This window comes from Rosa chinensis, chromosome 2, assembly GCF_002994745.2.
Source record: "Rosa chinensis cultivar Old Blush chromosome 2, RchiOBHm-V2, whole genome shotgun sequence".
Lineage (NCBI taxonomy): Eukaryota > Viridiplantae > Streptophyta > Magnoliopsida > Rosales > Rosaceae > Rosa > Rosa chinensis.
Window position 1 is genome coordinate 64,427,868 of NC_037089.1, and position 26,547 is coordinate 64,454,414.

General features: G+C 37.2%; 3 protein-coding genes across 8 annotated transcripts; all 3 read right to left on the minus strand.

Moving 5' to 3' along the window:
• Window positions 1-236: 236 nt before the first annotated feature.
• On the minus strand, window positions 237-1,994 carry LOC112188847 (dormancy-associated protein homolog 4). Of its 3 annotated transcripts, none has more exons than XM_024328074.2 (3): window positions 1,512-1,994; window positions 1,142-1,222; window positions 237-666 (listed from the first exon to the last, which is right to left on the minus strand). In XM_024328074.2, the coding sequence occupies exons 1-3, from the start codon at window positions 1,759-1,761 to the stop codon at window positions 659-661; spliced, it is 339 nt and encodes a 112-aa protein (XP_024183842.1). In that variant the 5' UTR covers window positions 1,762-1,994; the 3' UTR covers window positions 237-658. The 3 variants fall into 3 exon arrangements, with proteins under 3 accessions (XP_024183842.1, XP_024183841.1, XP_024183840.1); XM_024328073.2 differs by having other exon boundaries at window positions 1,133-1,222; XM_024328072.2 differs by having other exon boundaries at window positions 1,123-1,222.
• Window positions 1,995-14,768: 12,774 nt separating this feature from the next.
• Window positions 14,769-18,037, minus strand: LOC112188473 (dnaJ homolog subfamily B member 6). 4 transcript variants are annotated; one of them, XM_040514704.1, is made up of 6 exons: window positions 17,620-18,037; window positions 17,361-17,450; window positions 17,158-17,251; window positions 16,760-16,816; window positions 15,692-15,937; window positions 14,769-15,193 (listed from the first exon to the last, which is right to left on the minus strand). In XM_040514704.1, the coding sequence occupies exons 1-6, from the start codon at window positions 17,640-17,642 to the stop codon at window positions 15,041-15,043; spliced, it is 663 nt and encodes a 220-aa protein (XP_040370638.1). In that variant the 5' UTR covers window positions 17,643-18,037; the 3' UTR covers window positions 14,769-15,040. The 4 variants fall into 4 exon arrangements, with proteins under 4 accessions (XP_040370638.1, XP_024183359.1, XP_024183360.1 ...); XM_024327591.2 differs by having other exon boundaries at window positions 17,370-17,450; window positions 17,620-18,036; XM_024327592.2 differs by lacking the exon at window positions 17,361-17,450 and adding an exon at window positions 16,973-17,040 and having other exon boundaries at window positions 14,769-15,197; window positions 17,620-18,032.
• Window positions 18,038-22,485: 4,448 nt separating this feature from the next.
• LOC112187505 (calcium-dependent protein kinase SK5) lies at window positions 22,486-24,295 on the minus strand. Its single transcript, XM_024326337.2, has one exon. The coding sequence runs from the start codon at window positions 24,139-24,141 to the stop codon at window positions 22,645-22,647; it is 1,497 nt and encodes a 498-aa protein (XP_024182105.1). The 5' UTR covers window positions 24,142-24,295; the 3' UTR covers window positions 22,486-22,644.
• Between the last annotated feature and the right edge of the window lie 2,252 nt (window positions 24,296-26,547).

A 26,547-nucleotide genomic window follows, 5' to 3' on the forward strand; every position in this document is an offset into this window, starting at 1 on the left:
AAGATCACACGATTCCTCAAAGGCTTCCAGTCCCAAAAACTAATCTGTGCCGGGGGATTATGTCAGAACTCTTCCTCCCCTCTGGCCATCAAGAATATATTAAAATTTAACTCCAATAAGCGTCGGCGGGATAATTTGTTAGTTAACTAATGTTATATAGAAATGCAGCAACCTTCAATTAATAAATCAAAATGACAATTAGTAAGTGGCCAATAGACTAATTAATTAACTCAAAATGTTATAAAAGCTCAAGGAGTTTTATTGAAGGGGAGCATTTTTAACACACAAAATAATCCATATGTACAAGAGATCACCACCACCAAAATACAAAAGAAAACTTGGAAGACAATAGATAGAAGTGAAAAAGAAGGCTACCATCTCCTACTTCCTCCTCTTCATCTCCACGAAGCTAGCATCGTGCATTGGTTGCTGGACTGTTCCTCGTCCGAACCACCTTATTGTTATAGATATAGTATACACAAACCTAGATCGATCTCTCCATATATTATTTATAATAATATACATATGCATCAGTTCCCAGAAAGGTTCTCTATGTACAATAGTCTGGAGTACTTGCCGGCGCAATACTTAGAAGCAAAACATCGTCATCGTCGTCATCATTCCTTCCTTGATCTCTCTCAACGATCCAATGCAGTAATCACCATCCTGCAATACATATTGATATACCACATCAAACAAAACAGAGGAGGTCGAGGTCAAAGAGCATATATTTGTCAAACAATGTTTTTTCCTTGATTGATACTGGTTTTAGTATTCCTATTGGAATAATCATACGTGAATGGCATTCTACGGACATTTTTCTTTTATCGAACAGTCTCATATGTTATACTACTAGACTCGATCTTCCTTGATCATAATGATAAAAGAGTAAAACATATAAGACTGTTCGACAAAAATCAATGTCATTTACAGAAGATTATTAGAGTTGGCTTGCATGAAAGATTGAATAGCTTAATAAGGGTACTGACTCGGTCAGCTTTTACTCTAATGATAATTAATTATCTAAACCCTAGAACTAAATCAATAGCTAAACCAAATTAGAAAATTATAATATGTAATGTGATATGTATTATCCTTCTAGACACTAAAAAAGCAAACAACCAATCGTAACCAGTCGGACTTCTAGGCTCGGCGCGTCGCAATGCGTCCGTGGATGATTTTCTCCTTGTTAGTTTCCTGAAATTTTTTGTTGGTGTTCCCGCTGCATGAAAAGCCAAAAGGACACAGAAGGAAAAATAAAACAAAAATTAAAATTAAAATTAAATACTTAAACTGAACAGAGAAGGCTATAAACATTCTATTTATAAAAGAAGAGAAACCAGTTGAACTTGATTCTGATTGAGGGTCTGACTAATCCATGAAAAAGTAAAATTAATGTCTAAATTTCTCACAAAAACATATAGATCCTAAAATCTACAGAACTAAAAGAAATAAGATCAATAATTTGACAAGATAACATGTTATAGTTTACTTAATGATGTTGATCTTACGTGAGACCGGCGTTCCCGGCGTGGTGGGAGACTCGGAGGGCGAGCCAGAATCAGCCGGAAAGTTTCCAAGGTTGGAAGAATGAGTCCTAAGAATAGTAATGCTCCGAGTGACAACTGGCGCCTCATCTGCAGCGACCATAGTTGCAGTGCGCGGGGCGGAGAGGGAGTCGTACTTGCGGAGCTTGCCGAGGCCGGACTCCGGTGCGGGGCCGGCGAGTGTTTCATCCCAAAGCTTGTGAAGAAAACCCATGACTTATTTTTTTTAACTAATCTATCTATCTCTTGTAACAACCGAAGCAGCTATAGCAGGCCGTACGAGTCACGTAACAATGAACTACGTTGGTATGCGTAGAACCCAAGCTATACGACTGTTACAAAGAGATTTTGGGAAGCGAAACAAATGAGAGAAGATGTGAGCAAATACGCAGAAAGAAAGTCTTTCTGGGAAAACAAGGTGGTCGATGTTTTTTATAGACGGAAACGAGGCTTTGTGGGAAGACGAAGCGGTGGTGATGGCTTAACAGAGCTAAATTGAGTAATTCGAGCTAACGGCTAACATGGCTTCACTGCTTTGGAGCCATCCAACTAATTTTTACCTTTCTCTTTTTGGCAGTTTATTTTGGGTAATATGTATGTTACATGTGAGTGGCAAGGATAAATTAGATATATAGTTCACGATGGACATGAAGAATTTGCAGTCCACTCATAGAATTGTTTACTCCACTATTAACCAATATAATTCCCACGTGTTACATAAGGCAATATTCACCATTAACGACTTACTAGAGAGAATCATTTACGTTTTCAATCATTAGTTAAAGGTCATCTTTGGAAGGAAAAAAGGGGGGACTAGCATGTGTGCCTGACTGGTGAAAATGCTTTCCACCTCTTTGTTGGAGGTTTGCGCTTCAAACCTTAGTGGTTAAATCTTAAACTATTTAGGGTCCGTTCGGTATCATTTTGTGATATTATTTTTTATTTTATGAATTCAAAAATTTATGTAATTTACATTCGGTGCATTAAATTTAAAAAAAAAAATTAGGAAACAATCCAAGAACTATGAATAAATGTGGGAAATGACTTTTTGACGTTTTCATTGTTTCCTGAAAACAACCTGCCCTACAATTTAGAGAAAGTGATATATTTTTTTTTTACTTTTAAGCACATAGATCCACAAACTCTTCTCATCTCTTTTGCTCTTTCTTTCCCACGATTTCCACTGAGACTTATCCTCTCTTCTCATGATCTCATCTACTTTATCTGCTGTTTGAACTTTCTTCTTCCCACATTTTCCTTAATTTTTATTTAAGGTAATTATCACAAATGGTACCTGAACTTATCATCTATCTTATCGATGGTATTCAAACTTCAATTTTGATCACAACCAGTACCTTAACTTTTCGATTTTATTTTAAATGATATCTATCACTAACTTCCGTTAATGTTCCGTTAAAAACTGACATGTGTCAAACATGTGACTCATTTTTAAGAATAAATTTGTAAAATTACCTTCTTTTTTTTTGTAATATCACTTATTTTCACTTATATTGTAGCTATAAAAAATGAGACTATCAAAAAGAAAAACTTTCAACTTCAATTAAAAATATAAATGAAAGGAAAAAAAAAATATGAAAGTTTTGATAAGATTTTGGTTTTAAATGTTTTATAGTTTGTCCAAAAAAAATGTTTTATAGTTTTATTTGAAATGTTTTGTCTGTATCTATAAAATAAATCAATTTTTGTTGAAATCTTGTTTTTAAATTTTATTTTCATAAGAGGGTAGAGATACATTTTTAATTCTATTTTTAATTGAACTTCTATTTTTATTAACATAATAATTGATCAAATATCTAGTAAACAAAATTATTTAAATGGGTATTTTCGTCAAACTACTCTTGAGTGTAGGTCATGTGTTTTGCACATGTTAGTTTTTAACAGAACATTAACGGAAGTTAGTGATAGATACAATTTGAAATGAAATTGAAAAATTCAGATACTGGTTGTGATCAAAATTTAAGTTCAGGTACCATCGATAAGATAGATGATAAGTTCTGGTATTATTTGTGATAATAACCCTTTTATTTAAAAAATATAACTTTAGGATTCTGCCATTGTTGTTCTCCTTAAGGAGCCCAAGGTTTTGTTAATTTTATTTTTGGTGCCTCCTGTTTCTATTGGATTTTGAAATCGCAAGTGGTTTCAGACTTGTTTTCAGTGACTGTTGGTCCCTTTTGCAAGGAGATGATATTTGGTTCCGATGCAGGATTAGGGATCCATGTTAGATCAAGATCTAGGATCGAAGTTGGATCATTAACTATCCATTAAGTCTCTTGTAACCATGACGGACAATCTGAGTTATTAGCTTAGATAGTAATTTCGGTGGTGGCAGTTTCTTGAACTTTGACCATTGCAATACCGTAGTTTAATATATGTATCATGACTATTTTTCGTGACAATGGAGAATCGTCTAGTACAGGGTGAATTCACTCTCAGTTAACCGACATCTCATCTCATATCATATCGGTGACCATGAATGATGTGATGGATGGTCATCGACGAAGGTGTAGTGCCTTTGGTGTGTTTCGCCTAGTTGGCATATTTTGGTTTCGGCCTCTCATCTTGGGATATTGGGACCTAATATTTCTACGGCTAAATCATATATTGGTTCATGCATATTAATTACATTGACGTTCGCGAAATTGTTCCCCCTCTGTAGTTGTGATCTTGACGAGTCTCAACAAGGAGCGTTGATCTTCTGTGACGAAACTCTTGGGTCATCCCAACATAAAATAGAATAATGGAGTTGATGTTTTTAGGGAAACTGGATTTGTGCTACTAATTTTTTTAATAGATAAAAAGAAGAGAAATTTTAAATACACACCCCTAATCACTTAATACACATCCCTATTATTTTGTATTTCAAATTAGATTTTGTAGGTAAGTTAAATGACCAAAACAGACATCTATGCATTAGAAGGAGAAGAAAAATAGTCATATTTTCCTTATATTATTCTATTTATGTATAAATAGTTAGATAAACACAACAAATTTCTATACATGGCCTCCCAATTTAATACAAGAATAAAGTTAGAAACTATCTAATTTAATTTTTCCTTAAATAAATTGTAATTAGATGAGGTTAGAGACCATAATATTTAGAATTTCAAAATCAATGGCATTAAATATTTTTTAAACATATCGCTTTACTCCCATTTTTTAGTTAATTTCCTTTTTTGTTCTAAGAGTTATGATTAATCAATTTATTTTCTAATATAAAACATCACAGGTGAAAAAACTTTGTAATTGTTAATTTGTTTGGCCCCTCTAATGACAACTATTTAGTTCCGCAACTATGGAGAAACTACTGGTATAGTTTTGGTTGAATGTTCGACCCATAATTTTATACTTGATTAACATGGTGTTTGGTGGATGAGAGCTCAAATAACACAAAACCTATTTATATGCATCTATTTAAAGGAAACAATAATAAATCTTTATGGATTTCTCAATAACTAACACAAGTAATAAATGTCAATATACTAGAATATACTAAATAGTAACCTTAATATAGTCAAAAGTAGGATATTTCATGATTTTTGAGATTAAGGGTATTTTAGGTACTTCGGGTTGTGTATTTAGTCAATTATTAGAATGAGAAATTAAATGGGTTGTGTATTAAGTATGGAGTGTGTATTAAGTAATTAGGGGTGTGTATTTAAAACTTCTCTAAAAAGAACACAAAAAATTGCGGGCTATGAATTCAATTTTCATTTGTTGATTTTAGAGATTACATTTTTTTTTATAATTAAAATAGAGAATTAGGCGATATTAGCCCTTCGTTAGTGTTCATTGTGCGAAAAGCCTACCCTTCCCATAATTGGTCTCCCTACACCCAGAAACTCATCCCCCGTCCCTCTATTTTATTTTATTAGAATAATAAAAAACAAAATACAAGATGGAAGAGGGAGACATAAACCAAAATCTCTCCCAATATCAAGAAAAAATACAACTAGACTAAAATTTCCAACATTAAAGATAGCAAACCATCCTATCTTTAAAGAAGAGGAAAAATTGAGTACTAATAAGGACCCCCAAAAGAACAACTCAAGAGCAGCAACCAACATCTACTATGCAAACCTGAAATTAGGAAGGCTTGCCAAATCTCGGGAATATGTTGCAACTGCATACATTTTTTAAACTACTTGCATTAGAGCAATTCAAACAGCTTTCCTCTATTTTAATTTTTCTCTATTTTAGAGAAAAATTAGCCTCTTTTACTCTAACAGATTCCCAATAATTATTCCATTTTAGAGATAGTGAGGAAAGAGAAAACAAGATTCTCTAAATTTACAGCAATCTCTAAAATTTTAAGGTTGAATTATGGAGATTTTAAAGATTGCTGTAAAATAAGAAATTTGCTGGAGTTGGAGAAGAAAAACTCTTAAAGCTTTGATTTTTGCTTCCCTATAATACAAAATTATAGAGAAAATGTTAAAGTTACTTTTAGAAAACGGTTAAAGTTACTTAAGTGATGTCTATTATCATTATACACCAAAAAAAAAGGTGATTGTATCTATACTTTCAATTTTGATATACTCTCTTGTATTTTCATAACTAAAAAATTCTCAACACAATGACATCCAAAAATAAATGAAAATAGAAGAAAATAGTACAAACATTTTCTATATATTGAAGAAAACATCGATGTAAATAGCTATTGCAATGTGGCTAATTATCAAATCATTTCTTGTTTCACGCTAGTGAATGGGAACAAAACACTGCGCCCTAGTGTGATCTAGTCGTCCAGATAAGGAGAAAAGAAAACTCCAAAAGAGCGAGCCAAATTTCTGGGAAAACCAAGCCAGCCGCCAGATGTGATGACAAGGACAACTGGGTCGACATGTGTCCCCCCCACTCTTCAATATAATTTTACACGTCCGCTGGATAAGGTCGAAGAAGAAACAGATCCACCGAACACCAAGACGTTGAAATGTCCTGCAGGGCCCGCCATGGGTCACGTGACAAGGATCGTGCACCTCTGTACCCGGACCATCCCGGAATTCAGAGGACCCTTCTCCCCTACGTCCCTACTCATGAATACTCCGATCATCCGACACTTACATACTGTATATTAATGTTGGTATTTATCGGTGAATTGTGAAATGTAGGTTATTTAAGTTAAATAATAGTGTAGACTAGAGGGTGCAAATGGTGAGAAGTAGTCTGCATTCTGCAATAGCACTACAGTCATTTTCGTATTGTAATAATTTGTCTGGATGACCCGGACTAGGCCACATCAATTATGTTTTCCTCATTTAATTGGATCGATTTAATCTGATCTCTTCTTTTTGATTCATTGACCGGTTCAATTTGCCATGAAGCGTTGCTCTTCTGCTCTTTTCTTGCTTTTGTCTAATATTCCTTTTAGATTTTTACAAGAGATGAAGGATATGCTTTATTGGTTCTCCTGCTCCCTTTTTCTTGATTCTTGTGTACTCTTTCTTTCTTTTTTTTGGTCGAAGGGATGAAACAATGAGAAGGCACAAGGCCACAACAACATTACAAGGGACACAGTTCAATACGTTTACTTACTTGAAATGTAAAATAATCATGAATCGGAAACAACTGGAATGAGATAAAAAAGGAATCGGTATTGATTCCAGAGGAGTTGATTCTTAAACTCATCTTCCCCCCTTCGTAATCAAATTCCTGAGTATTCAGGAATCAATTCCTTATAAGGAGGTGATCGACCTACTCTGATTCCTTCATGTGTTAGTAAACGCATGAATACTTTTATCTGGAATCATTCCGATTCCTTTATGTATTAGTAAACGTAGGAATAGTTTTACCCCGTAATCATTCACTCTCATTCCAAGTAAGTAAACATGCCCTTAAAGTAAAGAAACGAACAGCTGAAAACAGAAAGCAAAAGCAAAACAAAAAGAAGAAAGAAATACAATAGCAAAGCCCAAAAACGGGAAACGCCGAAATCCAACAAATAAAATGCAGCAACAGAAGATTCTGGTTAGCTGAAGCCACCAACTAAAGAAATCATAAAGATGGAGGGCAAGGCAATCCATCTCTTGATAGAATACCAACAAGGGAGGATGGCGGACGATTAATCTAGACGTCCGGGCACATTCTTCGCACAGCAAGTGGGCGAGGTGATCTGCCGCCGAATTTCACTTTTCTTGAGACCCGTGACCAAGCAATATGCTGTCGGAAGGAGGGAGAGTTCTTGATCTTTGCAACTGTAGGGTAGATGCTCCAGATGTTGCAAATTGAGGCAAATTGAGGGAGAATTGATGGCATCGATCAAACACTTTGATTCTAATTCGATGATGATTGGAATAGGGGATAGCTTTTCGGCAAGATTGCAAGTCACTGCTGTGCGGATTTATTACTTTTACTTGTCAATTAATAAATTAAAGGGTCTTTGACCCAAAGCATCAAAATGAGGAAAAATTATCCCACTTACCCCAACAAGAGATTTTCATTCCCTCTTACCTCATTTAAAGTAAAATGACAACTTTGCCCTCGACTTAATTACTGAATTACTTCCATGCTCTCTCTCTCTCTCTCTCTCTCTCTCTCTCTCTCTCTCTCTCTCTCTCTCTCTCTCTCTCTCTCTCTCTCTCTCTCTCTCTCTCTCTCTCTCATCCCTCTCCGATGCCCGTCAAATTCATATTCCGCCGCCGCTCTCACCAAGCTCGCCACATCGCCAGAAGCTGTAGAAGTCCGAGTTCGGGTGGTCGTGCAGAAGACACAAAAACGGCGGAGGCCAGGAGTTTCGTCGGAGCTAGTTTTGGACAGAGGCGATGCCGGCTATGGACAGAGGCCAGGAGATTTCGTTGGCGTGCTGAGATTATAGGCATCACCTCGATCCTCGCAGCCAAAATCGCCTCCAAAAAATTCATTTCCGACTGGGATGAGATTATTAGACCCACTAAAAAGCCTCTGAAGCCTAATTGCGCTACTAAGGTCGAGTTGAAGTTCATGGCCTTCGAGAAAAACCAAGTTTATAGGCGCGGCATTGTCGGCGATCCTCGTCTCCTTTTGGTCCAGTCTTGACTTGGGTGCCGAAATCAAATTTTTTTTTTAAGTAATGGGGCAGAAGGAAAGGAAAAAAAAAAAAAAAAGGTTTTGAATGTCTATTGGGGGCAATAGATGTTTTGAATTGATATAATCTCTTCGTTTTTTTCTTTAATAAAAGTTCTATTTGTCTAAATTTTAAGAAAATTAGTTCTCATTTCGGCGACCAAAAGTTATATTGGGGAGCAATAGATGTCTATTGAGACAATAAACCTTTCCGACGACCTCTTTGGGGACCTCCAGCGAGGTTTTCAGAAAAGTTCAGTGGGCGACGACAGGTGACCGGTCACTGGATTCCCCGCGAAAATTGGCTGGAATCAGGCGGTTGGTGACAGGACTCTGGTGAAGTCTCTTATGGTTTATCTCTCTTCCATTCTCTCTCTCTCTCTCTCTCTCTCTCTCTCTCTCTCTCTAAGTAACAAAAGAGCGAGAGTAAAATAGTCTCAAAAATAAACAATAATAATAATAATAATAATAATTGGGTATTCTTAGAGTGTTTTAGGTAAGGGGGAATTAAAAAAACTTAATGGGGTAAGTGGGAAAAAAATCTCTAGAAATGAGGTAAATAGACAAAAACCCTAAATTAAATAGGAAGACGGGCGGTGGACTCTAAAAGTGTGGCAAACCCTTCACCTTTAGATTTTAGGGTAGGACTTGATCCCTGTATTGTCCACCTCTGACAAGCTAATATCGCATAATTTCTTATTTATTAAAAAACAAAATCATTAACGGGTCTAATTATCACCCCACACAAGTTTTCATTTTGTTCAAAACTTCAAACTCAAACATTCTACTATAAGAAGCAATCAATCTCACATCGACAAAGAAGACACTCCATCATCATATTCAGGCCGCTCCAACTACCAACTTATTTACTTAAGGAAGTTGTCATAACTTATTAGAAGAACTAATGCAATAATAAAATTTAAATAAGACTTCCAAATCATGTTCTCCTAGGTTGTAGGGTTAGATGGAGAAAATTGAACTGAATGAATATGTTGGCTGGTTTTGTGCCAATTGATTCATGATCATGTGCTAATCACAAGTTGCTTCAAATAGTTAATCACATAGTGCTCTTATTAAGCAGTCGAAAGTCAACCTAGGTACCAATAAACATCGATCTTTAATTCTTGCTCCTTTCTTCCGGGATAAAATTATATGGACTTCTTGTGATTCTCATAGCTCATCATGTTAGCGTCAAACTGGCCCCCAAAAGTATAACTTCCTTTGATCTTTGCCACAATTTTCTACTAGATGATTAGATGTTTAGTCCCCACACCATAAAGACCAAGAAACTACTAAGGATTGAGATTGGTCGATCAGCCTAATGCCTTATGGCCTACGTTGTAAATTAGTGCTCCCAATAATTCAATATAGTTAGGTGGGTTTCCCTGTTAGGTATAGCTGGTGCCATGTAGGATAGTGAAATCAAACGTCATTCCATTTCTGAAAATGAACCACCAAACAATATTATGTCAGCATAATATCAAACCTGTAATGATTTTTGTTCTTCTTCTTCTTGCTATGCTCCTTTGTTTCCTTCTGTTTCCCAAACCTAAAGTGCAAGGCCCGATTCCATATACTCTCTCATTTACCCTCACAAAAAAACAATTCTAAGATTCACCCTTAGGGTGAATGAGTAAATTCACACTTTCTTGCGATTAACGCATAATAACTTTATAATTTTCTAATCCAACCATTCATATTGTATAATGTAATATAAAAATTAGCTCTGTAAAAAATCAATCAAATTGAAGACCTTTTAGTTATTCATTTCTATGAAATACATGGATAGTTCATCATAGTAGTAGTAAGTGTTGTTAGAACCATCCATTTGTTTGATTCAATTAGATAATTAAACGATTTCCGATTCAATTGATTTTCTACAGAGATGATCTTTAAATGATAATTTAAGATATAGGCCATTGTATTATAAATTTATTAAGTAAAAATATGTTAATCGACAACAGGGTAAATATGCTCATTCACCCTAGACCTAAGAATTGTTCCTCACAAAATGGCCTAATAACCTTCTTTCCGTTTAGGTGCACATAGTTCGCATCTTAAGATATGTTTAACTTGCCAAATTTTTTTCCACATCATTAGATATCTAATGATTCGATCTTTTAAGGATAAGTGCTACTGCCATGTCATTGTGTATTCATATGCAATTAGGCTACATCTCTCAAACGTTTTGCGCTGTGACGAATGCCATAAGATCAATCACTTTGCACTGTCTTGTATGAGGGTTTAACCACACCCACAAACATGATCGTCCAACCCACTAAATGGGCCTTAAGACCTTATTTATGTTTCTTAATAGACCAACAGGGTGAACTTTGGTTTGATTTTTGGGTTTTTTACTTCAACAGTGTCTGAACTCTTCGAGGACTTTTGAAATGATACCTGAACTTTCAAAGTTATCAATGTGATACCTGAACTCATTTTTTCATATCAACGTCGTACCTGCGGTCGATTTCCGTCACAGAACAGTTAACTATGACCACGTGCCTAGCACGTGAGGCACTTAATGAGGTTAAAAGACTAATTTACCCTCAAAAGTATATACTTCAACAGTGTCTGAACTCTTCGAGGACTTTTGAAATGATACCTGAACTTTCAAAGTTATCAATGTGATACCTGAACTCATTTTTTTGTATCAACGTCGTACCTGCGGTCGATTTCCGTCACAGAACCGTTAACTATGACCACGTGCCCAGCACGTGAGACACAAAATAAGGGTAAAAATGACCTTTCCCACTTCCTTTAGTTCTTCACATGTTCCGTCGTACGTTTAGTTCTTTTTCTCCATTTCTATTTCCTTTTTCATCTGCAAAATGCAATTAATGGGTTGATGACATTTCCTAGCAAAATGCAAAACCCAAAGCAAAACTTGAATCCAATTCTCTGATGGACGGACACCGCTGGGGACTCTATCTCATCGGAGTTCTCCAAGCACAACTTGCTCAACGGCTTTGCTTCTCTGAATTTATTGCAGGCCGGAGCGGTGTAGACGGTTTCAAGCCTCTTGGCCTCCAGATTTGAGACTTGGAATTTACCTGAGATTTCAGACAAAGGGATCAGAGAGAGAGAGAGAGACAGAGAGAGAGAATATGGCCGGCGGCAATCCAGACCTTCTTGTGCAGCTTGCCAGAGATATGACGGAGGCGGGCCACGCCGTCATGGCACTTAGCTTCCTCACCGCAACTAACATCACAGCATAAGTTCATGAATTTCAAAAATAGTCTTTGTAATTGAATCAAAATCTGCAAAAGTGAAGGAGACTGAGAGTCTCTCTCTTTCTCTCTCTGCAACTCTCTTTCTCTCTCTCTCAACAATGGCGAAAAGGCGAAGGATGGTGATGATGGGAGAAAACCCAAAACTGATTTTTCCGCAACTGTGTGTCTGTATATAACTATATTTATCCGTATATGATTTATCGAACAATGGGGCAATGATCATTTCACTGATTCCAGCTTCTAATCAATTTGTCCAAAAAAGAACGGGTTTTTGGTTATTCGCGGCTGTAATATCAGTACTTAGTTTGAGCATAGGAAGAGGTACTCTGGCGAGGCAATCAGTGGCAGTCGGGGCAGGTGAGGAACAATCTGAGGGTTTTACGGCGGTGGAGGTGGATGACGGGGCTGGCGGATGGGCTGTACATAGGGCTTCAGGCGATGACGGGGCATTGAGTGGCGAGGAGCTTGAATTTTTGCAAGGTAGCCATATGGATCTAGCTGAGTTCAATGTGGTTGTAGTCAAGTAGTGCTTGGAAAGGGTTGGGCGGTTGAGAGAGAAGGTGAGATCTGATTTGCGGCCATGGCTTCCAATCGGAGGGGACAAATCAAAGGGAAGAAGACGTCGAAAAAGAAAAACAAGAAACAAAAAAAGAAAGAAAGAAAGCAAACAAAAATAAAAAACAATACTTTTGAGGGTAAATTAGTCTTTTAACCTCATTAAGTGCCTCACGTGTTGGGCACGTGGTCATAGTTAACGGTTTTGTGACGGAAATTGACCGCAGGTACGACGTTGATATGAAAAAATGAGTCCAGGTATCATATTGATAATTTTGAAAGTTCAGGTATCATTTCAAAAGTTCTCGAAGAGTTCAGACACTGTTGAACTAAAAAACCCCACGAAGAACTAAAGGAAGTGGGAAATGTCATTTTCACCCTTATTTTGTGCTTCACGTGCTGGGCACGTGGTCATAGTTAACGGTTCTGTGACGGAAATCGACCGCAGGTACGACGTTGATACAAAAAAATGAGTTCAGGTATCACATTGATAACTTTGAAAGTTCAGGTATCATTTCAAAAGTCCTCGAAGAGTTCAGACACTGTTGAAGTAAAAAACCCTTGATTTTTCAGTATTGAACGCTAATCGAACCGATGGCTTCGGCTTTCAGTTTTCCAAAACTAAAATAACCTTGATTTGATTTTGTTTTCTTTCGGTCAATTTCAACTGCTTTACTTTAATTTAACAAATTTTTGGCCCTCTAAATTATTAGTACTTTTTTTTTTTTGTTGAGAAACTCAACTATTAGTACCTAGTCCTTACTAAACGTCTAAACCTATTAGGCACTATAGAACATTATGAAATATTTATATTAAACTGAACATTATGAAATATTTATATTAAACGAATTTCTTCTGAAATATGGCAGTCTTGCACACACATACGAATCCTTTTTGCAGGTATTAGAATTAGGAAATTAATTAGTACAGGACTTCTGATCTTCATGATTAAGTTGGATTGTGGTTTTCTAGCCTTCTAGAAACCCAATAAAATTGTATTTAGATTAAAGCATTCAACTTTGACCTAATTACAAAGACAAAAATTGCAAGTTGATTCTTAGAAAAATAAGAATGCAAGCTGGGTTGATATAGCTTTTCATCAGTTAGCACAACTTGGATCTATAATTAATGGGAGATCATGGCAAGTTTACCAATAATATAATGATTTGGTTTGTTAATGGAGGTCAATCCAATGCTTTACCATGTCTAAATCAAGATCCTGAACTTATTCTATGCAGACTTACTGTCACCACCTCAACCCATATAATCTAAAAGCTGGATTTTTCTGTTTCTGGACATCATTTTCCAGATCCCTTTAATTTTTTGCAATCCCACATTCACCAACTTTTGTCCACTTCAACTAGCTTAGTTGCTCAACTTGTTATGAGCATGGCATTGCTGAGTGACCAACTATTGGAGTTGAGGGTATAGGCATAATTGCCCTTGCATATTTGCCAAATATTATTTGGGAACTTGTATAACACTTGAGGAGCTAATTCCAAATATGTGAGCAATAATGTTACGGAAGACTATGCTCGGACCATAAGTCGACAATGATAAAACACTGGCAAAATTAAAATCGTTCAATTTTTTAATTTTAATAAATTTAATAAATTTTTGAGCAATCATAAAATTCTTTTTGAGACAAAAATAATAGTAGAGAAGCCAGTAGTGATTCTTGATCACTCAAATCCAAATGGAGGTTCATGAATTTAGGATTTTTGTTCCTCCTCTAGTTGGGAGTTCTCTTCTGTTCTACTTAAAAATCAAGATATATATACACACACACACCTTAAAAGGCGCTTGCATCTAATCTTCTTTGTTAAGTCTCTTCAATTTTATCTCCTATTGTTAATCACATTGCCTTCTTCATTCATCATAAGAAATCATATAATGACCCGTCAAAACAACAAATCATATAATAAAAGGGAATGGCGTTTCCCAATTGTGAAGGGTCTTTATTTCTGAACTACACCAACGATAGGTTGAGCGGATAAGTTGGGAATTCGTCCAAGCGCAGTCGGGCTCCCTGTAGGGTCACAGCAAACGTGCAGTAGGGTTCACTGTCCTCAGATATGACCAAACCACAATCCTACAATAGTGCCATTTCTGTTTTCTTTTTTCTTGGTTATAAATATTAAATAATTAGTAGTTCCTTGACCAGAAAAAGAAAAAGAAAAAGAAAAAGAACAAGAACATGGAAGTTCTAAATAAAAGTGGGTGAATGTTGCAGAAAAATCTGTTCAGGGGCGCTGGATGACTGGATCCATCAAGAGAGCACTGAATGATTTGAATGCTGTTAACAGTTGTTTCATGATAAATAATATAATTAAAAAAAAATGGAAGATTGAAAACACTTCAGAACACCCAATAGCAAAAACAGGGAAATCTCAATTAACATAAAAAAAAAAAAAGGATGAACACTTCAGAAAATGTCATCACCATTAAATTGTATGGCATGGCAGAAATGCACTAGGAAGCTCACCCTGACCTTAATTAAATAGTAAAACTACAGTTTGCCTAAATTTGACCAGTAATTGCTTCAAGCTGATGATGTTTTTGCTACTGCACTCTCCAAGCTGATAAAAACTCTGCCAAGTAATTCTCTAGCAATCGGTGAATAGCTGAATCAATTCAATGGCATTATCTAGCAGATATACCCGAGTGATCATTAGATGAGACATCGTGCCCAGATGTAACCTTTTGTTTCCTGCCCTCCCTTCGCCTACTGGTTACTCCTCCTGGAATCCCTTCTCTTCCCGACATCCCTTTCCCGATCCCTTGCTGGCTTTCCGCCTGTCTTCACAGCATCAATCACAGACAGATGAATATGAAGCTTATAAATTAAACAAAAGAACCAAAAAGAGAACGGAATGGATTTGTCACAGCAGTATGGTTATAGTCGTCTAAATACAAAAATGTTCTCTATGTTTATAATTCAGTTTCAGAAACATTATGATGTGAAACTTAAACCGGAATAAATATGTTTTTCATAACATTGAAATTTTGGTTCATAGTCATATCATTTATTTGCTCCAATTGTAAATCAATTTAAGGACACGCCTTCACAAAGGACACATAATACATTAGGCGAGGCATTGTTTTGAAAGATCAAAATATTGTTCTGATCCACTATCACATACCAGTAACTTGTTAGAAAATTAATTTTTGTACCAAAAAAAACAAGAACAAAAAAAGATACTGCAAAATCACCCAACCATTTCATCAGTCTCATATAACAAGCATAAAATGCTAAAAAATTAGATTTAAAAGCATAAAGGCAAGAGCACTAACCCCTACACAAAAACTGTGAAAATGAGTGTCAAAACCAGAACTGTCCAAGGTTGCGTTGCCATAATTCATTTCAGAGGAATTACGTTTGTTATTGGGTGTAGAACTTTCACAGTAGGATACGTATGAAGATGAAGAAGTAGAACAGGAAGCAGGAGGCTGAGAGCAGGAGCTGAAACTCTCAATATCCCCCTGAAACATTTCTTCAAAGAGTTCCTGCAATTGTTCAAAGCTCTCCCCTCCATTTTCCTGTCAGTTACACATATGTCAATAGCAGCAGTAACACTATTCACAATACCATCTCATGATAATAAAATGTAAACCGAGACTTGTCGCAAAACTAATTTCTGCATATTTCAGTATAGTAGCAGATGAGAATATGAATGCAATCAATGGAAATGTTAAATTAGCTTAGAAATTTCACTAAAACTGGATTTTAATGCAGATACCAATTATACCAATTATAAGTATGCATTAACTTTATGAGAGAAAACTTTATGATTATATCACGCGTGAAATAATGAATGATTATTAACCGTTGATTGTGGGACCTAATGAGTCTAAAGAATTTAATAGTAAGAATAGTCAAACTCTTAAAAGTGGGCCCTTCAAAATAGACTTCCTGAGATTTATTTTATTTTATTATTTTTCCCTAAAATAGACTTCCTAGGATTTCAACACAAAAGAAATCACAAAAGAGCTCATAAATATGACCCAAAAAAAGGAAAAAGAAGAAGGGAGACCCTATCCAAAGGGTAAAGGCATTTGGCCTAATTTAATATAACTGTGGACCCCTGAGTGCCCTTCAACATTCTGCTCAAGAACAAAACCAACCATTTTTCCTTTTCTCATGAGTATTAGCAAAAAGTTAGGCCTCTATGTAAAGCAGAATTATGCTAATAAACACTTGGGTTTTCCTTCAAAGCCTAAAGCTTTCATACCATTTTCCCATGATCACTTTCAACAACATATATACCATTACTATGATTTATGAACCAGCACCATTATGATCAATGGAATGCAAGTATTATCCTAGGAAACAAGAAAGGTCATGAATTTGTGGTAACATACATTCGGCTTAGTCTGGCTCATCATCACCGCCATCTCGTTCAAAAAATCACCCATTCCCTGCACCAACATGTTACCAATAAGCTCATTATCACAAGGAGGCATACAAAGTGTTTACATCTAAATTTCAAGACTACATATTCTGGCGGGTGTATGCAATAATTTGGTGGGTGTAGAGAACAGATCGATCCCATGATGCCATTATAGAAGGCTTACATTTTCGTCATCATCACCTTCATAAGCTCCTACATCGTACATAAATCTCTTGTTCGCGTCAGACAGAACTGTCAAAGCAAAAAGCAGAGCGCATGCCTCAATCTCTCTGTTTCTTTATACAAGAACCTAGAAGTTGAAATAAAAACCACAAAAAAAAAAAAATCAGGAGGAGGAGGTGGAATTACCAGAATAGGCTTGTTGAATGTCCTGAAACTTCTTCTTGGCTTCTTCCACGAACTTTGAATTTCCTGTGGCCGAGCAACGATCTGGGTGCCATCTCTATATCAACAAAGACAGATTTATTAACGCAAAACTCAATGAATTAAACAACAACACACAAAATTCCCCGACCTCCCATAAATCCCATAAAAACTCAATGCTTTTCGACCTTTCTAACCTGTTTGACGTTTCACTGAAAACCCAATTTGGTTCCAATGAAGAACCAAACGGGACTAGTGACCCTGCACCAAGCCCAATACTGAGGAACAGTCAAAAAGTTCATTCTTTTCGATGATTTGACAAACACCCAGAAGTTAATTGGAGAGAAAGACTATTTCTTTAGCTACGACTTATGAAATTAACGAGGCCCCATTCAATGAATTGCAAATCAAAGTGTTAAAATCATTAAAAATTGTAGAAACTCTAACCAGCGCAAGTTTCTTATAGGCATTCCTGAGCTCCGAATCCGAGCATTCCTTCTTCAACCCCAAAACAGCATAAAAGTCATTGCCTTTCTCTTCCCTGTTAGCCATTCTTCAAATTCCCTTGACGCAAAAAAACCAAACTCGCACAAAAGACAACACCACCAAAACCACAACACAACAAAACCAAATATTTCAGGTCGACAAATTATAGTACCCAAGAGGCTGCTTAACACAAGACAATCATAGAAGAAAGAGAATTTGTATGTGATACAACTCGGTGTACTACTGCTACTGCACCTCGGTAAACATTAAACATGTTTTAGGCCTGGGTGTTTGGGAGGAATGGGAAAAGAAACACGAGCAGCACAGACCTCCCCAAGAAGTCTCCAGAAACCAAACAAGTTAAATAGGTTTTATTTGTGATATTTTTATATTGGTTTTTTCATTCAACTTGTCTAAAATAATAGAATCTTTATGATTATAGGGAGTTGGTGATGGACGGCGGAGATTGCAGGGGAGGTACGAGATATTTTGCAGGTTGTGTATCCAGAAGGTTCTGTGTTTTCACTGTTTCCAGAGACTTTCTGACGACGACGTAACCTCTTTTAATCGTGAGATGAAACTGGGACGGTGGACCCACTGCCGCCATTGCTTTCGTAAAACACAACTTGGTACCCAACTGGTCCAATTCACTCATGTGCCATTTCAGATAACAATACTATGAGAACTTTTGTGCTCTGGGTGCGGTGACGCATTTAGAAAACAAAAAAAGAATACGAGCGCATTACAAAGTTAAAAATTCATTAGAAATGTGTTGTTGTATGCAAGGTTCAAAATCTCTGCGATATATCTGATATATCTCCCGATATCTCCTTTTTTCGACGGACCGATATATTTATGGGGGTAAATATCTTATCTGTCACCGTTTCTGCGAAATTTCTCCGACATCGTCAAATATCCCCGATATATTATATATTTGCGATATATCCCGATAAAGTGAAGAAATATCTGTAAAATTTGAGGTAAAAAAAAAAAACTCAGTAATTCTCTACGTTATAAAAATAAAAAAGAATTATTATATATATAGACTATGTTATAGTACTTCTAAAAAAAATCAAACATATATATATATAAGTATATAACAAACTACAACCGACAATTCTCTATTTTTCTACCATTTTCTCCTCTTTTTTGTCGTCCCCTCCGGCCCTCCCCACCTTTTCTTCCCTTTTCTTCTCTTTTCAAATGGTTAATGTAGATTGTATGCTTTAGAGATGCAACAGAATCATTTGGGTCAACCATAGCAAGAAAAACAAGAGAAACCAAAAATACAGGTTTGTGGTATATCCGTATATGTATACATTAAAACACACACATACACACACATGTAATTTCTTTAATAGAAAATGTTGATCTATTATAGTAGTAACTCATTGTAGTAGCTTTACAGCTGATTGGTGGACACAATTTGGGTATTCTGCACCAAACATGCAGAAAATTGCAATGCGTATTTTGGCACAAACGACTTCTTCTTCTGCGTGTGAGAGAAATTGGAGTACATTTGCTATTATTCATACCAAGCAAAGGAACCGTTTGGTATATCAGAAGTTGGAAAAGCTTGTATACTGCTACTACAACATGAAGCTGCGGCTGCGAGATAAACAGGCAAAAAATAATGTGGTCAATGAAAACAACTATATAGATCTACTTCATGTTGCAAGTGAGCCGCTTGATAATGGCATTGATCCACTTCATGATTGGATTATGCCTGCACACCTCGATGATGAACCTGGAAGACCTCTTCCACAAGTTGTAGAAACTGCAACTAATGCTGGAATCAACGTAGAAAGAGTTTTATCTGAAGAAGTTGTTAAAAACCCAGAAGATAATTCAGATAGTGATGATGCGTGGGGTGGTACAGCAACTCCAGATAGTTCTGATGATGGTGGAGATGGTGGAAGCGGAACAGGTGGTGGAGGTGAAAGATATGAATATGGACAATCTTCTGTGGATGAAGGATTCCAATTTACCTGTGAATGTAATTTTGATCATGTCACCCAAGATGAAGACGACGGAGTGAGAACAGCTGGTCATGGTGCTGAAGAGAAGACCCGATATGGGAGGAAGACTAGAGGTGCAACTGATGATCAAAGTACCCCATCTGATGTTTCTTCAATTGCCTTAAGTTTTGACTCTATCAGTTTAGGCACAGAGCGCAGTGGGATCTCAAATGAATCTCATGAAGGCAACAATCAATTTGGTTATGATGCTTATGGATATAATCAATATGGAGAAGTATATGATCAGTCATCTAGTTGGGTTCATCCTTATTATCCCCTTATAGGGAAAACAGTCAGCAGCTCTAAAGAGATCTATAACTATCATGTTCATCACTACAATTCGCACTATATGGGTCATATGTCTTGGTCTGATTATTGCATTTTTGTAGACCAGCGAGCGGCTTTTCAACCGCCTAGAGTCTCTTTTTGGATGTAGATGAAGTTTACATTCATATGTATTTATATGTAGTTCTAAATTTCTAATAAATTGACTTTTTTCAAAAACGATATTTTCGTACACTGTATCCCCGATATATCCGATATCTCCCTTTTTCAAAGTACCGATAGATATGAAAATACCGATATTTAAAACCTTGGTTGAATGAATGAATCAAAAAAATTTGCATGTGAAAGGTTGAACGTGTTAAACTTTTAAGGTATTATTTTCCAATATTTTATAGAGGTGATTGACCATTTAAAAATGATGTTTTTATAAAGAAAAAGAAAAGAAAAGAGGATATGTGCATTTTATGAAAAGTCAAGAATGCGTGAGAATGAGTTATTTTACAAGTGACTCATTTAATTTTTTTTAAAGTAAGTTCATTAAATCAGTTAACGATTATATAATTAAGAATGACATTATAAGTTGTTTACAAGCTAAGGTTGGCTATCAGTATTCCTTAAACCATGGGAAGCATGTAAGTGAGCAATTATTTCTCTTTTTACATGGGTAACGAAAAAAACAGGGTGTTTCTGGAGTAGGTTTCTATCCTCATCAATCAACAGACTCATAGTAGATATGTAGTCTGCAAAGCTTGACCCAAAAGTATGCAGTCACTCTCAAAATTTTGTGCCCTAGGTGTGGTGACGCATTTAAAAAATTCATTAGAAATGTGTTGTTGTATGAAAGGTTGAACGTGCAAGGTATTACTTTATGATATTTTATAGAGGTGATTGACCGTTTAAAAATGATGTTTTTGTAAAGAAAAGAAGAAGAAGAGATTCTGTGCATTTTATGAAAAGTTAAGCATCCGTAAGAATGAGTTATTTTGTGAGTGACTCATTTAATTTTTTTAAAGTAAGTTCATTAAATCAGTTAACGATTATATAATTACAAATGACATCTTTTATAATTTTAGGAGTTGTTTACAAACTAAGGCTAGCTATCACTATCTATTCCTTAAAGCATGAGAAGCATGAAGTGAGCAATTATTTCTGTTTTTACATGGATAACGAAAAAAGCAGGGTGTTCCTGTAGTAAGAGCAACTCCAACAGCTTTTCTATATCTTGATTTTTTTTTTTTTTTAGGGATAAATTTGGCTGTTTTGCTCAAACATATTCCCTATAATTATCTCTAAAGTAGAGATAGTGACGAGAGAGAAAACAAAATTCTCTATATTTACAGCAATCTGTAAAAATTTAAGAAAGAATTATAAAGTCTGTGAAATAGAGAATCTGTTCGAGTTGGAGTAGAATTTTTTGTGGAGATATTAATTTTTATTTTTCTATAATAGAAAAATTATAAGGAAATTATTGGAGATGCTCTAAGTTTCTATCCTCATTAATCAACAGGCTCATAGTAGATATGTAGTCTGCAAAGCTTGACCCAAAAGTACGCAGTCACTCTCAAAATTTACCTATGTGTATTGCAGCGTTTGGGCTAGCAGAATTCGATCCCTGAGTGCCATTAGTTCAGCATGGAAAGGTGAAGTAAGCAAGGCGTAAGCCCGAGACACACCAGCTAAAATATCTCCTTCACTGTTGCAAAGCCACACAGTCAGCACCACCACGCCTTAATGAGGCCAGAAAGGCCCCCATCACACTTCATCTTTAGTTCTTTACCATACCTGCTGCAGGTTTACTCCACCTTCTGCTCTGCCTAGTTTGTGCCTGAAGCCTTCCATTACACTTCTTGAACTCCTCGTACCAGCCAACTTTTAATAAAAAGTTTCAGAGGCATTGCAAGTGTGGTTTATACAAAATTTCTTTAGTATATACAAAATGTAATACGATAAAAATTGAAGATGTTGAACTCCAGACAATGGTTTATTACTCAAAAATATTGATATCTTTTGATTCGTGAAATTGAGTTGTAAAATGGGATGGAACAAAACTCTCCTTTCATATTTGACTAGTGTAAACCAAAAAGGAAAATAGTGAAACCCTTCATCCCTGATTGGTTTGTTATGCTTGTGCCAATTCCGTGAAAAATTGAATTTTTCCATTCACGCAAACGGTCTATACACGACACAAGTGTCGATCTTATCGTATAAGGCGTTGCACTCCAGATATACTGTCTAGTACCAATTCTGAAGCCCAGATCTCACAAACAAAAAAAGCCCACAGTTTAGGAGAGAATACTTCACAGATTTTTTTCTTTTTAATACGTAGTTCACAGAAATTTTGCTATGGAGAAACTTGGCAGATATTTGAGCAGGAAGCATTTGTGTGGTTGATGTTTAAGACATGAATCTAGTGGTAGAGTAATTACCCACATTTACATGAAAAGTTCAATTTTATGCTTTTCATTCTCTTAAAAGTTTAGACCTCGATTCAAAAAAAAAAAAAAAAAAAGGTTTAGACCTCATATGAACAAAAATCAAAAGAATGTTATTCCAATTTCCACTACATTTTTTTTTTTTGGCTTACAAGATGATCTGAATCTGAAAACCATTCACACACATCCTGTGACATTCATATTTCAGCTGCCCAAGTTAGATCCCCAAAAGTTCCACTCCCAAGTGAATCCTATTCAGTTAGTTGGACTCCATTGGTATCCACTCCCAGGCCAAAAGCATCCCCCAAGTTTATAGTTCTGGTCATAGTTCTCCTTCCAATGCCTCCATTCCCCTTCCTCATCATTGCAGCAAATTCTCCATAATCGATCTGCCCATCATTGTCCTGATCAATTTCTCTGATCATATCCTCCAGATGTACCTCCCCCAATCCAAACTCAACACAGGCTTGTGTGAGCTCATCAATGGTGATGTACCCGCTTCCATCTTTGTCGAAAAACGAGAATGCTGACAGCAGATTCTCCTCCCTCTCCAACTTGTTCAAGTGCACAGTTGCTGCAAGGAACTCACCATAGTCGATTGTTCCATTGTTGTCAATGTCAGCTGCCTCCATTAGATCCTTGATCTCACTCTCCATTAGCTCAGACCCCACTTTCCTCAAACCCTCCTTCAGCTCCTCAAATGTGATGCTTCCACTATCATCTGCATCAATCATCTTGAAAAGCTCCTTCAGCCCACCAATCTCCTCCTCAGACAGCCTCTCAGCGATGACCCTCAGCGCCATCTTCTTCAGCTTGTTCATTGCCGAGAACTGCTTCAATCTCGAAAGCACAGCGGAATCCAGAGGCTTATCCGGAGCAATGGTGTCGTCTATGATCCATGGGTGGCAAATCACCTGATGGGCAGTGATTCTTTTCCTTGGGTTCCTCTCAAGCATTTTGGCAATCAAGTCCTTGGCACTGTCTGAAATCCCAGGCCATGGTTGGGACTCAAAATCCAATCTTGACTGCAAAATCTGCCTGAAGATCCCAGTCTCAGTCTCAGCCCAAAATGGAGGCACCCCACTCAACAGAATATACAAGATCACTCCTGCACTCCACACATCTGATTCAGGCCCATAGTGCTTGCACAGCACCTCAGGGGCAACATAGTAAGGACTACCGACTACATCAGAGAAGATTTCACCTGGCTTGTAGAAAACCGAAAGCCCGAAGTCCGTAGCTTTGAGAGCAGAGTCTTCCTCGTCGCTGTCGAACAAGAAATTCTCAGGCTTTAGATCACGGTGCATAACCCCTAAAGAGTGACAGGCCTCCACGACCCCAACAATAGTCTTTATGAGCTTTGCAGCCTCTCTCTCACTGTAATGACCCTTCTTCACAATCCGATCAAAGAGCTCTCCTCCTTTGCATAGATCCATGACCAAGTGAACCGAGCCAGGGTCTTCATAGGTGCCTCGGATTCTCACCACATGCGGGTGCTCCGACAAATGGTGCATCATCTGAATCTCCCTCCACACGTCCTCATAGTCCTCTTTGCAGAGCAGCTTGCGCTTCGGGATGGATTTGCAGGCGAAGTTGTGGCCTGTGGACTTCTCGGTGCAGAGGTAGGTGGTTCCAAACTGACCCTGGCCAAGGATCTTGCCCAAGGTGTAGAGGTCAGTGAGGTTTTGGGTCTGGTAGGGTAGGACCCATTTGGGGTTCGATGGTGTGGCCGAGCTTGATTTCTTCATTGGCACAACAGATCTGGAGATCTTTTTTTTTTTTGTGATGGAAGGAAGATGATGACCCAGGAGAGAGCCAATATCAAAACTGAACTCGCAGCTTTTCTTGACTAAGATTGGTCTTGGTACAGTCTTTCCACAATGTGCCTCCCACACCACATTATACTAGTAATATTTTTCATTTTTGGTTTGTCCATTATAGATTACCCCTAGTACTATTTAAGATCAGCATTAGAATTCTTTTTTTCTCTTTAAATGTTTTTTTTTCACTTTTAATAAGAATTAAACGATATTAGTTCTTTTCTCTGTACATTCTTGAAGGGCACTATTGCATATGAGAGTGCATTGTACCTCCCTCGCTTGAAGGGGAGGTTATATTTGAATTCTTGTAAAGTAAGATAGTGTACTAGTGTGCTAAATATGTGCATCTTATTGCATCGGTGGACTCCCAATTAGCAGATTGCCAATATTTTGATTAAAGAGTTGAGAATGTTGCCGAACAAAGTCTAGTTAATGAGAATTTGATCAAGTTGCATAATTCCATATTTTGTAAGTGAGAATGGTTCATGAGAGCATCTTCAATGGAGATGTTAAATGGAATGTGTCAAAATTAATTAGAAGGCTGACATGTCAATGTTGTTTTCGTTAAATTTTTTTTCTCCAATGAATAAGTTAAATAATAAGAATTTGTTGAAGGATATCGACATAATGTGTGCCTCTACAAACTAAGGTTTATAGTTGTAATAGGAATGTGTTCTAGGTATTCAATTGTAATCAAATTCTATTACCTTTTTGGGTAGCTTGTAACTCCCTATTTAAAGGGCTCCTATTATCAATAATAGACACAATTTCATTCTCCTACAACACGTTATTAGCACGAGTCCTAACCCTAGCCCAAAATAAAAAGAAAAAAAAACCTAAAAGCTCTCTCTCACAAAAATTCTGTCGCAGCCTCATGCAGCCCAGCCTCCAGCCGGCCTCCCTGCAGCCTGCAACCCGCGCACTACTGCTACCCCAACAGCTCCTGCACACCGAGCCTGCAGCCTCCCCTGCAGCCCCCCTACCGCACCTGCTCCTGCCAGCCTCCCACAGCAGCCCTGCGCTCTACCCCATCCTTCTGCCGCAAACCGCAAGTCCCTGCCGACCTGCACAGCAGCCCCCGCTGCTTCCTGCTGCACGGCCGCACGCTCCCCTGCACCTTCCTGCTGCACAGCCACGCGCACACCCAGTAGCCCGCGCTGCAGTCCGTGCACACCTGCACCCAGCAGCCCTCGCTGCAGCCTATAGCCCGTACAAGCCTAGCCCGTGCATCACCATCCCTGCTGCTGCATCTCTTCCGACTACCAGCGAAATGAAAGAAAAAAAAAACAGAAAGAAGAAGAAGAAGAAGAAGCGTAGAAGAAGGAGGGAGAAGGAGTGGGCCCATCAGAAGAAGAAAAGAAAGAAAAAAAAAAAAAAAAAAGGGGGGAAGCAGGCCTGGGCCGAAAGAAAAAAAGGGAGAAAAAGAAAGAAAGAAAAAAAGGGAAGGGAGAAGGGCAGCCCACCGATTGCCAATTTCCGACCAGATTCTGGCAATCCTAATTTAGCTACACGCTTGCATCAACATGCGCGTGTATAAAGAATCGTGACGCAAAACTTCAAATTACCAAGTAAGCTTTTGTAATTAAAGTTCCTGCTTTCTTATATCTAAATTCCTTTTATTTTCTGCAAATATTGGAATATATGTTGCCAAATGATTTTGATATTTAACAAAGTGGAATTGTGGGGATTCACGCTTAACGAACAAAGAGTGTTCGCATGAACTAAGAGTTTTCATAATTAAACGAACTAAGAGTGTTCGTGTGAACTAAGAGCGTTCACAATGCTTGGACTAAGAGCGTCCGTAAGCATCAAATTGTGACCATATTAAAACATCATTGTTTGGTCTAATCCAATTATTATTGGAAATTGATTTCTTGGTAGCATAGCTCGGAAATCTTATTATTATTATTAGTTTTCGTGGAAGTTTAGCTCTGAAACTAATTCGTTCTTGTTTCACCCTTTTTCAGGATGTCAAACTCAAACATACTCGATTTTGTTCCATTGGATTATGCAGGCAAAAGATAGTTATTGTGGGCTCAGGACGTTGAGCTCCATCTTATTTCTCGTGATCTATTGCACATAATCCAAGAGCTTTGTTCTGAAGGAACTGCTCCAGACCCTCAAACTGAGATTGACAATTCCAGGGCACTTGCCCTAATGATGCGTCATATGGATAGAGACCTCCAGTTTGAGTTCATGAATGAGGATAGCGCCAAAAAGCTTTAGCACCTCGTGAACGTCATGCCAATGTTCGTGACTCCATCCTTCCGAATTTAGAAGCAGTATGGAATGATCTTCGCTTCTCTGACTTTGATACAGTCATACAATTTTATT